General features: G+C 45.2%; 1 protein-coding gene across 1 annotated transcript in view; it reads left to right on the top strand.

Annotated features, from left to right (window-relative positions):
- The window catches only part of LOC138285509 (aryl hydrocarbon receptor-like), an 811968-nt gene that overhangs the window by 562878 nt on the left and 232356 nt on the right, over positions 1 to 16734 (top strand). Inside the window, exon 6 of the mRNA XM_069225503.1 lies at positions 9666 to 9790. Within this exon, the coding sequence (XP_069081604.1) occupies positions 9666 to 9790 (125 nt within the window). The remainder of the gene's footprint in view (positions 1 to 9665; positions 9791 to 16734) is intronic.

The raw sequence follows: 16734 nt of genomic DNA, 5'->3' as shown, positions 1-16734 counted from the left end.
CCCTATGCATTTCTTGCAAGGTTAGAAAAAGTATCCAGTCTGACGTGCAGGTCGTGCATGTGTGAGTAATATGAGTATTCTCGGCCTTGAGTATTTTTTGCTCGCCAAGTGTCTATTAGACCCCAGTTGACTTGCCAGGCCCGATATACGTTCGCCGTTCGTATTATTGGTGATGTGGGGAGGGGAGGGTGCGATCTATCTAGTGCTATGTCTGCAATGCAATTGAAGTCTCCTCCCAATATGATCGTTCCCAAAAGGTGATCTGCTAATTTTGTGGATAGGTTGGCTAGGAACTCTCCTTGGTTCGAGTTTGGGCCATATATGCTTCCTAGTATTACCTCTTTGCCGTCTATTTTTCCTGTGATTACCGTGTATCGCCCTAGGGGATCGTTAATCGTTGATAGATGTTGATTTGAAATTCCTGCTTTTATCCATAGCAGCGTGCCTCTGGTAAATGCTGAGTAGGTTGTGCAGAAAACTCTACCTCTCCAGCGTTTCTGGAGTGCCTGGCCCTCTGTTGCATCTAAGTGTGTCTCCTGGAGCATTGCTATGTGGATTCCCCTTCTAATGAGATATGCGAATACTTGGTGGCGTTTGGCCATAGATCTTAATCCCCTAACGTTCCATGTTCAACATTTCAGGTCTCTTACCCCAGCCATCTGTCATGTAGTTATGTCTGTCTAGCTCATTATTTTGTTTCTTACCTAGCTCGTTCGTCGTAAACTGCAACATATTTAAATAACAAAAATCCCAACTCCCCTTCCCCAGAGCAAAGGACATGGTGGCTTCACCCAAACTTTTACTTATCAACTAAGTTGAAACTGGTATTCTAGGTCTTGCTGTGATCTTCACAGCTGTTATGGGGGTGCTGCATCAGTTTTCAAGTGGACGGGAGCCCCGGGAATCCCTGGACTATCTCGACCACACCAATCTTCGATGTTGCGGGAAACGCCTGTGGATGTTATCTCTAGTATGTTATTAATCTCATGTTAGTAGGCGTAATTCTCCGTTCCCACCAGGGCTCCTTATTGCGCAATTTGTCTTGCGGCTCGGACTTTCCAATCTGGTGCTTATTGCTCAAATGATCTCATCTGCTGTCCCTGGCGTGATCACGGGCAGTACTATACTCGATTGCGTGGAAGTTGCTGTCTCACTGTCAGAGTCCGAATGTTCATCTTCTTTCTGTGTGCTCCGGTGTGGTGTGGTTCCGGATCTCCCGGTTGCCCCGCCGATCCTAGCTGCTGCTTCCATCGCCTGTCTCCTTTCGCTGAGTGCCTCGTCTGCCATAAGGGGGTCGCGTCTGTGGGTCGGTTGATGCCTGGTTGGTCTTGGTCGCCTTCGTTTCGCTCTGTATTGTGGACTTGCGTTTGGATCGGATGTTAGTCTGGACTCCAACCATGCCCAAGTTTCCTCTGGTGTTGAGAAGAATTCTGTGCCCGACGGGGCAACCACTCTGAGTCTGACAGGGAATTGCATTGAGTAAGGGATCTCCAGTTCACGCAGTTTGCGTTTCACTGCGTTATAATTTGCTCTGCGCCTGTGTACTTCCCTGGAGAAGTCAGGGAAGACAGAGATCTCGCTATTTCCTATTGTTAATTCTCCTTTCTGTCGTGCTTGTCTCAATATATGATCTCTATCTCTGAAATCGAGCAGGTTCGCTATTACTGGCCTTGGTGGGGTGTCGGGGGGTTGCCTGCCAGGCGGAGAAGGCGGATAGACCCTCCGGGGCTACCTCTGTTCTCAGCCAATTCTCCAGGAAGTCTATCATGTTTGCCCCTTTGCTTTTTTCTGGGAGTCCTATAATTCTAATGTTGTTGCTCCTTGCCCTGTTTTCCGCATCTTCTGCTCTGTCTTCAAGTGTCTTAAGGCGATTATCAATATTATTCAGTAAATTGCCTGTTAGCGTTAATGTTGGGAGAGCTTCCGCTAAGTCTCTTTCAGCAGTGGAAACCCTTTCAGCTAGTTTTTTGTGGTCATCTCTCAAAAGTCCCAAGTCTATACTTAGCGTGTCTATTTTGACTTCTAATGCTGTTCGGGATGCCGCTATAGCTTGTAGTACATCTTGCAGAGTCGGCTCACCAGGTTCTGTTTGCAGTGGCCTTTGTGTTGCAGGGTTCGGTCCCTCAGAACGTGTTTTGGAATGTTGGGGGGCCCCCATGTCGCAGTCCCTTTTTTTGGTGGTTTTCCCCATCTATGTGGAATGCGATCTTGCTGCCCCACCGGCCTGTAGGGGATGCAATTAAGAACGTCTAAGTCCTCACGTTAGGCAGATCAGGGAGGGCCTCCCATATGTTCCTAAACTTCCCTGATGCGTGTGGGGTGCCGCTGTGATCTCGGCTCCCCTCTCAGGTCTTGTGTCCTGTTCTTAAGCTTTTCCCCTCTCTCTCCCCCGTTATGCAGGCAGTAGGTCTCAGCTGTCTCCGGGCACTCCACCCTTGGCTTACTTCGTTTGTTTTCAGTGACTGGTGGCAGTCGCTGTTTTGGGCCCCCCCCCTTATTTTTATTTTTTTATTTTTTTAGCAAGTCTGTCAGAGGAAATCGTCTGTCCACAGAGCTTTGTGTCTGTGTCAGACCGGTGCACACAGGACAGTTTCAGTACATATCATTTACTTGTGGTTTGAGTGTATTATACTGGGCTTGTCAGGCTACATTACAGTGATCTTGGCATCTGGGGGTTCCCCTTTGTATTTCAAGCATTGCAACCCCCGGTTGATCCGCGAGGCTGTGCACTCGCGTGCCGGTTGATTGCCCTGGGCTGATGTTTTAGTTGTTTAATTGCCGCGGGGTTCCGCGGCCCGCCCGGATGCCTCCGACGCACCGCAGCTCAAGCTGCTCTTGATGTGCTCCTTCCTCTCAGGCCGTCGTGTCCTCCACTGCCGGGCGCCAGCACTGGGAACTCCCGCCCCTGCCTCGCAGGGCCCTTCTCCTCCGGTAAAAGGCGTGAGGCCTTCGGGCCCCCTCCGGCGCTCCCAGGTAGGCGCTCTCTCCTCTCAGGCTGTGCCCGCACACCTCGTGGCTCCCTGCACCGCCCTTCGCATCCACCAGCGCCTCCGTTCTCTTTGCTGGTTCTCTCGTGTCCAGGAACCACCTGCTATCTTAGTCCGCAGGCTGGATCCCGGTCTCCGCTCGCAGTGTCGGCCAGTGCATCGCCGCCAGGTCCTCCCCGCTGTCGCTACCCAACGGTGTTCCCGGGCGAGAGGGGCCTCGTCCCAGGTGCTTTACGCTGGTCTCAGAGGTCGCGGATCCCGGAGCTCCCGATTTACGCAGCCTACGCCATGCTGGTCTTGGCCACGCCCCCTTCCTTGGCTTGTAAATCCTAATATATGATACCAAATGGACTGCAGCACCCACTGTGCCATCCACTAAGTTGACAATGCAAACATGACTGCAGGTCTGCCATCAGTAGACTGTGTGTGCAGGTTCTACCTGTACATTTTACTTCTTTTAAACATTTACAATTCATCCCTCAGTAGGCCTTATAGCCCATAAGACAGGGTGCATGGTATTTAAAAGCAGGAGAGAAGGTTAATGTTAAACATGTCCTCACAGAGACTAGCCTCTCAAAACTATTTTGACTGTAGCCTGGTTGGCTGTTTCATAGGAAAGCACTGGGATGCAATATTAAATATTTATACTGCATCTCAGAAATGGGGCTAACTAAAAAACATAAACAACTATTTTTAATAGATATTAAAAGTCCAAATCAGTGGCGAAGTTGGATTTGTACTAGATATTCAGTAAAAGTAACTTTAAGAAAGTTATTTTTTTGTCCTGCCTAAATTCCCTGGAAGCTAAATCTTCACTTTAATTTGAAACTTCTGCCAGACAGTAATTAGCATTTGAATAGACATGAATGAGATGTGAGCATGCTCCCAGGACAAGGGGCAAAAGGCTGTGGGTGTGGGGAGGTGTTTTTGTGCCCATGACCGGATGGCCTTTGGGCTGGGCACAAGGACTTGATTAACTTAAAAAAAGCCTACCCTGTCAAAAACAGATGTAGCTAACACTCGGGCCTGCAGCCTTCATTTGTTCCCCCCAAAGGCAGACTGGCCTCCATCACAGAATCCTCCTTTTGACATCACAGTGATCATTGCTGGTGGAGTGTTAAGACCTGACTGAAAGGTCTGATGAGGTTTTTCATTTGACACTTGGGGCATACTTTGTAGCGGCCTCCTTTGTCACAGGCAAACATTAGCTGACACATGGCCAGGACCCTTCTTTTGCCCCTCACCCCAATCACAGTAGGCCTTTTTTGACACTAGGGTCTCAAGGACTGTTTGACATGTCTGCTGGGTTTACATATAGCATTTGAGCCACTCTTCAAAGGAAGGGAAACAGAATGCTAAAACAATTAGTGTGTATCTACTGTCTGTTTGCTGAAAGCTCAGCTTTGTCCTACCCAATTTCTGTCTCTGAGTTTGTTGGGGTTACAGGGACTGCGCAAACTGGATTTTATAGCCTTAAAACCTGCCGTAGCGGGCTCTACCGGCCATTAAAGGCCCACTCCCACGTTAAAGGCCCGAGCAGAGGGCCTTTAATGGCCGGTAGAGCCCACTACGGCGGGTTCTAAGGCTATTAGAACATTCTGCCACTAGAGGGCAGAATGTTCTATCAAATAAAACAAATTCCTCACGAAGCCCGAGGGGATTAAAATCCCCTCAGGCTCCGTGAGGATTTGTTCACAGCTTATGCTGTGAATAAAGAACATTGGAATGTTGACACTCTGGGCTTTTACCAGGGAGTAAAAGCCTGGAGCACTCCATTGTCTGCAATGGAGCCCCCAACATTCCAATTTTCTAATATAGCCTTAGAACCCGCCGTAGCGGGCTCTACCGGCTATTAAAGGCCCGCTCCCCGCGTTAAATGCCCGAGCCGAAGGCGAGGGCATTTAACAAGAGAGAGGGACTTTAATAGCCGGTAGAGCCCGCTACGGCGGGTTCTAAGGCTATTAGAACATTCTGCCACTCAGGGCAGAATGTTCTATTAAAAAAAAAAATGTTCACGGAGCCCGAAGGGATTAAAATCCCCTCGGGCTCCGTGAGGCTTTGTTCACAGCTGTTGCTGTGAACAAAGCGAACATTGGAATGTTGGCGCTGCGGGCTTTTACCGGCCAGTAAAAGCCCGCAGCACTCCATTGTTTTCAATGGAGCCCCAAGCATTCCAATGTTCTAATAAGTGTTAGATGTTCGAGTACACTAGAATGACCACAGTACATTCCCCCCACACACACTCAGCCCTCAGAGCCCATGTTTAGTGTGGCAAAAGTATTCAGCTGTTCTGAAAATGTCTAAAGTGGGTAGAGTTAACCCCAGGATCCTTTACCCTGTTGGTAAGAGGTCCCCACTGGTCATTCCCATCCACTAGCTTATGTCAGGCATAAATGTGGCATGTCCAACAATCCACTTCAGAAAACTCCTTTACCTGTGGAGGATCAGAAGAGGATTAAACCTGCAGTCTGAGACCTGAGAAGAGCATGGAAGACCGGACATATCTCTTTCTTATTCCCAAGACAAAGAAGTAGACTCCAAGGGTCTTAAAGCTGACCTCCAGTTAAAGCTACAGGGACACAGCATGCTGCAGGGGGCCCTTCCAGTAATTGCAAAGCTGGACCTGGGCGAGACCCTCCTGTTGACCTCTACCATCTACCCTGTGAGCGTCTATGTCCTGGGGGCTTTAGAAGTGTAATCCTGTGATGGATTGGGTCTTAAAGGGCTAAAGTCAGAAAGTTAAATATTTGACCAGGGCAAAGTGTATCTGACCCGTACTCCGTCGCAGTCCACTTGAAATTGCACCTATGTCCTGTTCTACCCTGACCATTGACTATAATTGGCACTTTGTGCTTCTTGGAGCTATGTTTACATAAAACTTTATACATTCATATATCTGGTCCCTTTTATTGGATTTTTCTCATTTTGGTGTAATTTAGTTTTTTAAAGTTTACTCTATTCTTTTTGGGATTGAAAATGTTTAGCATTTCCACTTTATTAATGTTTTAGTACTACATACATACTTTACACATTGTCCCTAAGTTTGTTTTTTGTAAATATCTTTATTGCAGTTTGTCACATCATCCCAATGAATACAATGAAATCCAGTCCTTGATTGTTCTGGGCAAGCCAGTATTGCAAGCCTTATGCCCCTTTAGTCAGTAGTTGAACAAATATATCATATTTTCCTATGTGGTTCTCAGGTCCATCAGGCACTTAAGAAAGGTGTACAGCCTCCTCCAAGAGAAATACATTCAAACATAAGCAAATATGGCCCCCTCATTTCTCCTCTTCACAAGATTGCACAGCAAGTAGTCTCCTAACTGACCATCAGCCCAGCAAATATAACCCCCTCATTTCTCCTCTTCACAAGATCGCACAGCAAGCAGTCTCCTAACTAATCATTAGCCCAGAGTGTGAGGTGTCTGTTGCCCTGACGATCACCTCATGTTATTGAGGCCAAACCAAAGGGATGTAAAATAACATACAAGACTATAAACCTGTATAATAAGAAACAGGTCTGGCAAAATAGTGTGTGTGTCCTTATGTAAGAACCCCACCAGAGCCTCCCATTTAAATATAGGCAAGCAATAAAACAATATGGCATGCTATATAGTCCATGAATATGTTAAAAGCAGAATAGTGAGACAGTCAGTGTGCAACATTTGTCAGCATACAAGAATCACTCCCCAGATTCATAAAATATAATCTGCCAACATGGGGATGAAAGCTGGGCATTCCACTGAGTTCCAAGGAGTCCTCAAATCCTCCTTTGATTCAGTGGATTACCTATCTTCTGCGCTGGTTCTGGCATCACTCCCATTTGTTGAACAGTTTTATCCAGGTGAATCTCTGCTGTTTTCTCCGCTGTGTTCTGTCATGTACATGGACCACTAGTCCATGTACATGACAGGGCAAGGCCCTACTATTAACTAGCCTCCCCCAGGTCAGCCATTGGTCTGGGCACCATTTTGGGACGCCATGACACTGTCCATCTCAGCCATAAGATGGATCCATGAAGACAAAGGGATTTATCCCCAGCCAACATCTTTAGCTTGGCAGGAAAGAGTAGTATACTTCCGACGACTATCTTGCAACTTTTTTTGCTTCTAGATAAAGGACCTACTTTGTTGCGAAACCACCATTGTACTGTCAGGAAAAATTAAAACCAGGGTCTTGTTGACCTGAAATGGGACTTTTGGTACCTTTTGAAAAAAGTGTCCCTGTCCCTATATTCAGCAGTGTGGTAAAAATGGGCCTGAAGCAGCAGAAGAGGCATATGGGGTACCCTGTGCCCATTCTCTCTGGAAAAGAACATTCGTATGCAATGGATGGGAACAACAATGCTGAGTCAGTCTTCCAGGAATAAAACCACACTAAGCCACTTTTTCCTCTCCAGCAGCCTAAGCACCCATATGTTGCTTCATCTAGACCATCCGTCAGCATCTCCTACAATGAATTCTAGAAAGCAGACTCTATGCTGCAAATTTGATACAGACTTATGGAGGTCTGCAAACTCAGTTTAAATTGTTTTAATCTCTTTGGCCATTTCTCCTACTCAGACTGCATGTTTGTGTTGGTCTGCCCTGTGGAGGCACACATCCAAGGCTACTGTGTCAATCCTACCCTCAAGAGCAGATTATTTCTCGTGTATTGCTGAGAATATGTGGTCTAGTCTTCGATTGAGATCAGCCCCATTATGTGCATGAACTTTCTCATCTTGGTTCTCTGCAGCTTTAGAAAGAGCTACATTTCTGTGAACCTATGGCGTATCTCCTGATCCTTGGTTTCCCATCGGGAGCAAATCTAAAACTTTTAAATCTCACACACAGTGCACCCATATGCCTCCCCCCGTCTGACACCAGAGACTTGGTCACAGGAAGGCCAATTTATGCCCACCTTATGTTCTGGCAAGAATTAATTGTTATACTGGCCATCCTAAAGCATAGAAATACTGCAGACAGCACTGGTCCCCATGTTCCATCTGGCTTGTAGCTTAAGCGAGGCACACATCTCCCTCAGATATTTTAAAGTGCTAAATTACTGTTTTCAGAATGTATCACCAAAGAGTTCCTCAGATGGCTATTTAAGATGTTTCCACTAGTTAGACCTTTGTCACCAACTGATGAAGTCCATTTGAGACCATTCAAAGTGCAGACATTACATTTCAACCTTGTAACATATTCACTCTGCTACCTTTTACTTCTGCCTGGAGGATAAGTGAGGCACAAGTGTTTAGCATTAGACACCCATTTCGGAAATGTTATAAGGGCAAAATGGTACTATGCACCAATCTGAATATTTTTATCACAGGTGCTGTCAGATTTCCATCTCAAAGAACCAATGGCTCTAAAGACATTCTCTGAGAACTACACAAATGATACTGAAAAGCTGTTACATACTCATAATATATGAAGGTTTCTCAAAATGTACAATGGCAGAACAAAAAAATCAGAACTGATTAACTTTTTGTTTCCTTTGGTCATCTTCAGAGTGTTCAACCCCTAACAAAATAGGAATCACCAGATGGATAGCAGTAAGTGAACTTGTATCGCAGCAAAGCTGGTCATCCTCTCATTGTTACTGCAACAGTACATCCAATAGGTGACGATGACTGCAGCTTTATTGACTGGAATTGCTTTGGCATAGGGTGTCAACATGAAAAAAACACAACTCCTTCACTGTATAGCCTGTATGCAGAAATGTCCAGAGTGTCTATGGTAGTGAAAATAGTTAGACTGCATCTGTTTCAATAGGGAAGCCTTTTCAGCAATATATGCCTGAAATGTTTTGGTATATAGGAATTCGTTGTATGCAGATTGCAAGTTATTGTATTAATTTGTAGGTGCTGCCTACTACTGGAGAATATTCGAGTTACGTTCCTGTAATTTAAGTTCTCCACTAGTGGTATCTTTCATAGATTCACAAGTGACTCACCATGCTTTCTGTCTGAAGCTCGCCTCATACCTTTCAAATGGTGCTATATCTGAGATATAGTGGTCTTTGGGGGAGCTGATTGGCTGATGGTTGGGTATTTATTTCAGAGGCTCTTTGGTCACTTCACTGACATTGTTTACAAGACTTTCTGGCCTTTATTCAAAGATGCTGCTATTTAAAGGCTGCAGTGGGACTCCCATCTCAACAACATGGAATAATTCAAGCATGTGAATCTATGAAAGAAGCCATTGCATTTATAGATAAGTAACCTGTTTCTTATTAACACCTTTTTGGAGTGTACCTTTATGACGCAAAACTTCAGGATTTCAGTAACTCATGGGGTAGGTCATTGGTCCTCTAAAGTTAAACCCTGTGGTCCTGATTCACAAAGGTAAACTTACACTGTTGTGTAAGTTTACAACCTTTTCACAAAGGTATTCTACTAGTAGTATCTTTTGCAGAGTCTCCACACATAAAAAGGTAGGACTGTCCTATCATACATTTGTCAACAGCACACAATCATAAATTTGCACAAAGGTGTAGGTTTACCTTTGTGTATCAAACCCGAAGAATGTGATACTGGTGCCTGGGCCAGAACGCCTTGTAATAGGTTCCCTTCAGATGTTTGTACTCCAGCACAGAAAGTGGTTTTAGAATTAATTTTTGTGATGAATCCCTTCGAATAAACTGTTGATGCTAATTCATGTTTTTCTTTCCCTTTATTGTATCTCAATTGCAAAGGTGTCAGTTCCTCAGTTGTTGTAACCTACAAACCAGACCAGCTTCCACCAGAGAATTCAGCCTTTCTGGAACGCAGTTTTGTCTGCCGTTTCCGCTGCTTGTTGGATAACTCATCTGGATTCCTGGTGAGTTACTGGATCACTCACTTATTTCCTTATCCTTCTGCCAAATCACACTTTCTTCAACATCCCAGACAGGAAAAGGAACAGAGCTCCACTGATCATACAGTACAGGAGAAGATGTAAGCCTCCTTGAAGTTTAATGCCATTACAGAGTGAGCCAATGGAGCAGCCGCTATGGCTGCAGATAGTGTAGGTGTGTAGAGGCTAGCACAGAGAAATACACCGAAAGTGACATATAGGATTTAATGATGGACTATAATGACTAGAGTGCTTACCCTGCAGGAGACCGTCCATCACACAGTGGTTTGTCTAAGAACCGGTGTGATTCCAATCTAGAAGGTGGGAAGATTACATGTTAAAATAGAGTCTGTGGTTTGTCCCTTGCTGCCACCTGAACTTTCTGCACAGGGCCTAACAGCTGAACAGCTTTATAAAATGTTTGATTAGCTGGCAACTGCTGATCTAGCTGTGTATGAACGTCCTTTATCTCTTTAGAATTAAATTTGACTACAACCATAGGTTTTGATACATTGGTTCAAGGTAGTCTAATGTGCCAACCGAAACTTGGTGTATTAAGGCTAACATGGTTAGAAATAAGTTGGGTATTGAAATGTTTGCAGCTATCTGTTTGAATAGGGTCTATGAAAGTGAGGTTAAAATATTCTCTATAGAGTCATCCTATGCCTATTACTGTGCCCGTTGTTTGAGTGCGGTTGTGGACCCTGATATCATATCCAGTTGGAGCATGAAGCATATCTATCAAACACTTTTTTTGTAATGGTCAAGAAATTGAATTAACCGTCTATGCTTAATGAATTTGGTGTTCATTTTTACTTTGCATTAATATAGTAGCAATCATTGAAAATTGTTTCTTTCTGTACAAATGGGTGACACGTAGTTGCAGTAACTGCTGTGCTAGTCAAGAATGATTGTCCTTTTGGGGGTGAGCACATGTAGCTCTTCTCTACTGTACTGCTGTAGCCTGAAACTGTACCCAACGTCTTCTAACCTCTACCGATGTTACTTGAAATCCCAACTAAGCCTTCTTTCTGTGAGCCTGCCTTTCAGACCTCTTCCTACACGTCACGTTGTATGTTCCCTGCTCAGAATTCTGGCCCTCATTACGAGTGTGGCGGTCTTAAGACCGCAACACTCGCGGTGGCGGTTGGGCCGTCGCCAAAGTTGCGGTCTGACCTTCACATTACGACCGCGGCGAAGGTGCCACGGTCGGACTGCTGGCAGAGCCACTTTTAGACCAGCCGACGGCCTGGCGGTGCCGGAGGTTTTAATTCACCAGGAGAGCGCTGCTAGGTATTACGACCCTCACGTCTGCCAGCTTTTGCATGCCGGTTCCACTGCCATGCAAAGGCTGGTGGAGCCTGCCCATGCACTTGGCATGGGAAGTGCAGGGGCCCCCATGTACAGCCCCATTTCGCTTTTTACCACCTGAATTACAGGCAGTGAAAAGCGCGATGGGTGCTGTCGTACCTGATGCACCACAACATTGCTGCCAGCTCTGTTAAGAGCTGGCGTCAATGTTGTGGTGAATTTCCCACTGGGCCAGCAGACGGATTCACTGTTTCTGCCCGCTGGCCCAGCGGGAAATTTGTAATAGGGCCAGCAGGTCAAAAACCAGAGTGGCGGTTTTCCGGCCCAAAGAGTCTGCCGGGCGAACTCATAATGATGCCCTTAGAACTCTTTTCACCCATGATGAAATCTCTGCTCTCTAATTTAAGAACAGAAAAAGCAAAACGTTTATCATTCTAACATGATAACATAAAAAATACACAAAATATTCCATATGGAAACAGATTGCTTTAAAGTGGCTAAGCCTGAACAAACGAGTCGTAAATGGCAAAATGATGGTTAAATTGTCTAATATACTTATGCACTCTATACAAGTTAAGGGCTGAATTCATATACTTGTGTGAACAGGAGATTGCATAGGTATCGGAATTATGAGTTGTGTTATAATTATCATACCCTCTCGGTTTTCCCCTGGAAAATTTCTGCAGGTGGGGTATATTTCAGTCAACTTGTAATGAGAGCCTATGTCTTATGCAGATAGTACTTCAAGACCCTTTTAATATCAAGAGGATGTTTAGATCTCTCTGATGGAGGGCAACGATTTTGAAAAAAAAAAGGTGAGGAAAATAGTCTAATCAACTTGAAAGTCCGACACTATCATTGGGAACAAATTCAGAAGAGTTCTCATAATGACTATATACTTTTGCGGAAAACCGTATATGGTTCATTACAGCAAAGTATCTGAATCTCACTGACCCTGTAGGTAGAAGTAATGGCTACAAGGAAAGCTGCTTTCTAAGATAAATGTTTCAAGGTAATTGTAAATGTAATTGCATTTATATGTGACATACAACCTCTGACAAGACCTTGGCACCGGGCAACATGCTGCTCCAGAAACCAAGGTGAGTGGTTAATCTAGTGTCATTGGTTATTGTTGGTTCTCAAGGAAAACAATACTTACTACAGCTACATTAAAGTAAACCCTATTAAATGCAATGCTATTAAATACAATAGCAAATACCAAAAAAATTATGGGCCTGATGTTCATGCATTTCTGCGGTCGCAAACAAATTTTGGTATGTATGAATTCCAATTTGCGATTCAGTAACTTCAGCACTGGTGGAACTATGTAAACAAACTTCCTTACTAACCCTTCAAAAGGGCACTGCCCGATGGGCACAGTTGGTTCAACCTGGAGACATAGTTTGGGGTATTTTTTTGCTTGCTAGATTTGTGCATTTAGGTAAAGATTCTCTGAGCATGTTGTTTAGCACTTTGTTGTTTATTACCCACTCACCGTTTTCTTGATAAATCCTGCTTGCCACTGAGTTTTGTACTTTCAGAAGATGGACTGCTGTGGTGTGGAGATCCCTCGTAACTGGGCAGTTCCAGATAACCTGAGCTTTGAGAGACATGATTCCTTTTTGAATTTCTCTCCTTTTCTAACCATATGTCTTTAAACTGTAGATTACCCATGCATGCTCCCCATTCAAGGGGGCATCCATCATTGTAGTTTTTGTCCTTCACAGTGATTTTATGAGGTTAATCCGAAATATACCTCCAGGGGAGCAATTTAATCACAGTTTATGTGAGCGTTAATTTTATCTCCCAGTGGCCTGAAAATGATCACTTCTGATCCTCCAAACACTGTTACAGTAGATTTACCAATAATCGTGCATGAAGGACAAGGAAGATGCCATGTGTCCCAGTAGAGAAGAGATCAGATGGGCCATGACATGTAAAGTCTTTGGAAGATTGTGACACTTCAGATGAATGGAAGAACCTCTATCTTCCGAAGGATACACTTTTGCTGACTGTGCATTTATAAATGCTCCTTGATAAAGGAGGTAGTGGACTGGGACTGATATCAGTTTTGCCTGATTTCCTTATAGTGAAGCACTGTAGGTTGGACATTGATATCCATAACTGATGCTGAACTTCTTGAGATGTGGATGCTTTCGCCCACTTATTGATAAATGAAAATCCTCTTCTTTCCGAGGTGTGCACAGCCACCAACACCATGCATCGTGAAAAAGTTCTTGGGGTGGACTTGAGTCCAAAAAGGAGTTTGAATTGGTAATGATTGCTGCCTACTGTAGACCTCAGTAACTGGTGATCTTTCTTTGTGAAAGTAGATATTATGTATATACAATGGAGTACATGCAGTGACATTGAGATAGTCAAGAATAGATTTGATGAAGGGCTAGCATAACAAATTTCAGCTTTTCTATAGGAGCCACTGGTGCATCAGAAGCTTGCCGTCTGTCTCTGCCTTTGGTGACTTCCTGCTTTGGGCACTGAGGGGTTTGAACTTTGTTGGGAATAATAATAATCATAGGGTTTGCACTGCTCTTTCTAAGCCAAAGACCTTGAGGGCCTTGGAGTTCTTAATCATCATGACAGCCAAATAGGTCAGTCTGAGAGAAAAATGAATTGAAAATTCTCTGATGGCTTCTGGCTTTAACCCTGTAAGTCAAAGCCAAGATGAATGCTGAATTACCAGTCCATGACAATAACCTTGCACTGCCAGATCAGATGAATTAGATGCAGCACTGAACACTTGGCCCTCATTATGACCCTGGCGGTAAACCCCGCTTACCACCACGCTGACGGCTGCCAACTTACCGCGGCGGTGGCAGATATCCATTCACCATATTATGACACACACACACCAATCCGACAGAATACTGCCACAGACACAAAACCGCCAGCCCAAAGGTCAGTGCTAAAGTGGCGGTATCAAAACACACACTGTTACGCCAATAGAACAACGCCCATCACATTATGACCCACAAATCACCACGGCGGACATTCAACGGCAATAAACCATTGGCAGTACATACCGCTGCGCTCACAATGGACGCCCAAAGACAAAACAACACCACATTGGCCAATTTAAACAACACACACCTGACTCCCATACACACACCACACCCACACACCCACACCATTATAAAACACACACCCCCATTACCCACAACCCCTTACGAATACAAATTACTGGCACGAGACTGACATCAAGAGGGCTGAGCAGGAGCCTCCCACAACTACCACCACAGTGCAGCCATCATAGGGTGCAGGGGCTGAGCAGGAGCCTCCCACAACCACCACCACAGTGCAGCCATCGGAGGGTGCAGGGGCTGAGCAGGAGCTTCCCACAACCACCACCACAGTGCAGCCGTCACAGCCAGCGGACGCCATATAGTCCAGCCTCCATGGGCTGCTGTGCAGCCTGATCCCACCAGAACCAGTGGTCAAGTCACCCACTCCAGAGACTATGGCCTTGCACTACACAAGACAAAGCAATGGGCATGTTGCCCCCTCCAGAACCAGTGGGGAAGACACCCACGTGAGAGACTGTGGCCTTGCACTCCGCAGGACAAAGCATAGGGCATGTTGCCCCCTCCAGAACCAGTGGGGAAGACACTCACTCCAGAGACTGTGGCCTTGCACTCCCCAGGACAAAGCAATGAACATGTTGCCCCCTCCAGAACCAATGGGAAAGACACCCACCTGAGAGACTGTGGCCTTGCACTCCCCAGGACCAAGCACAGGGCATGTTGCCCCCTCCAGAACCAGTGGCGAAGACACCCACTCCAGAGAATGTGGCCTTGCACTCCCCAGGACCAAGCACAGGGTATGTTGCCCCCTCCAGAACCAGTGGGGAGACACCCACTTGAGTGTCCTTTTTTACATTAAGGACACTGCTCTGGCCACTGAGAATCCAGAAGGCAAACTATACAGACTCTTTGAGGGTCCATCTGTGCCTTTTTCCTGCCAAAAGAAGAACACTTTAAAAAGAGACATGGCATTCCCTTTTAAAAATAAGTGTCTTCTGTCAGGAAACAGAAAAATATTACCCTCAGTTCCAAACAAATTTCAGCAATGTTGTTTTGAAGGTATCCTGATTTTCTAAGTCAAAGGTGTTTACAAAGACTAAGCTCAGTGCTCCGGGGTCTTCTTACCATGAGCCAAAAAACATGGCTTAACGTGCACTGGCAGAGCATCTTCCTCACATGAACAGTGCCAGCTTTCATACTTTCCAGGCTACAACCCATTTGCCTACATTGCCTGTCTTTTCTCACATATATCCCTTAAAAATGGTTTGGGAAAGAGGTATCTTGCCACGTCAATTTAAATATTACATTTCTCTGTCATTTGAATTGGCTTCTTTCTTAAAGAAAATTAATAACAATTGGCCAATACTGCGTGCATGAGATTGGATCCCGCAGGTGAGAAGGACAATTCAGTGCATATGACTACAAATGTGGATTAATCACGAAGACATTCAGTACCATTAAAGTAACAGCAATACATGTTATTGGTAGTGTTTAGCTATGGAGAAATCTATTATGATCAGACACTGTATAAAAAACAAGCTTCTGTCATTTTCAGAGGGATGTGTACATACCGCAGTGCAGCTGGTTAGTCCTATCTCACTTGTATGTTTGAGGGAAGGCAAATGGAGACAGCGGCTTCAGAAAAGTAAGGCCCTGATTTACAGTTTGGCAGACAGGGGTACTTTGTTGCACTTTCAATGGAGCAGTCTGTCTGCAAAGCTGATGGTCCAGCCACCCCAATTAGAGTCGGGTGAACTGTATATTTCCATCAACTGAGCCCTCATTGGCACCATCGATGGAATTCTTCCTGCAACTGCCTGATGAAGTAGGGAACATCAGAGAAAGGACTTTACTCCGTCTCCCTATGCAGGACAGCGGGTAATTCTAAATTTAGTGGGCGTAGATCCTTTGGGATAGCGGAGGTAACGCACTCCCCCATCCCGATAGAGTACCCTCCATTAAAATAAACTCTAAATCAGCCCCTAAATCTTTTAGGAGGCGGGCTCTTCGGGCAGTCACAGGCCACTTCCCCAGGTGACTAATAAACCAGCTGTGCAGAACGTGCGGTTGCCCTGGTGAAAGTAGAATAAAAACATTTGTTCTGAATGACAAACATCCTGACACCAATGTTTATATTCTTTCTTTTGAAACCTTGGATGTTGCTGGGGGAGAGGGATTACCTGCTAATGTCACGGGATAACTACCATCAGCCTCCATTCAATCCCCCAGTTTATCTTGGAGAGTCTGGTGGGTTTTGGACAGTGTCCTGGCATCTAAATTGAATGGTAGAGTTCTGGGGTTGAAATAGTATCGTAGAGCCTAGCCAACAGCAGCAGAGAAACAATGAATGATGCTCGCAGAAGGCAAGTGGATTACAGATCCTAGCACTTCAGTCTGTGCCTTGTTGGCTAAATGCATGCTGGTCTCTTGCCATACTGCAACTCTGTAGGCTGTTTATCTGCTCTACATTCCAGCAGCGGGTTCTGCTGGATGTGCTGCACATCAATAGCTTTAATATGGTGGGGGGGATCTTTTAAACACAAGCATGCACTTGCACCATTTCTTTAGTTTCAACTGAAG

Source organism: Pleurodeles waltl, chromosome 3_1, assembly GCF_031143425.1.
Source record: "Pleurodeles waltl isolate 20211129_DDA chromosome 3_1, aPleWal1.hap1.20221129, whole genome shotgun sequence".
Classification (NCBI taxonomy): Eukaryota; Metazoa; Chordata; class Amphibia; order Caudata; family Salamandridae; genus Pleurodeles; species Pleurodeles waltl.
This window is presented reverse-complemented; position numbering and strand designations above follow the sequence as displayed.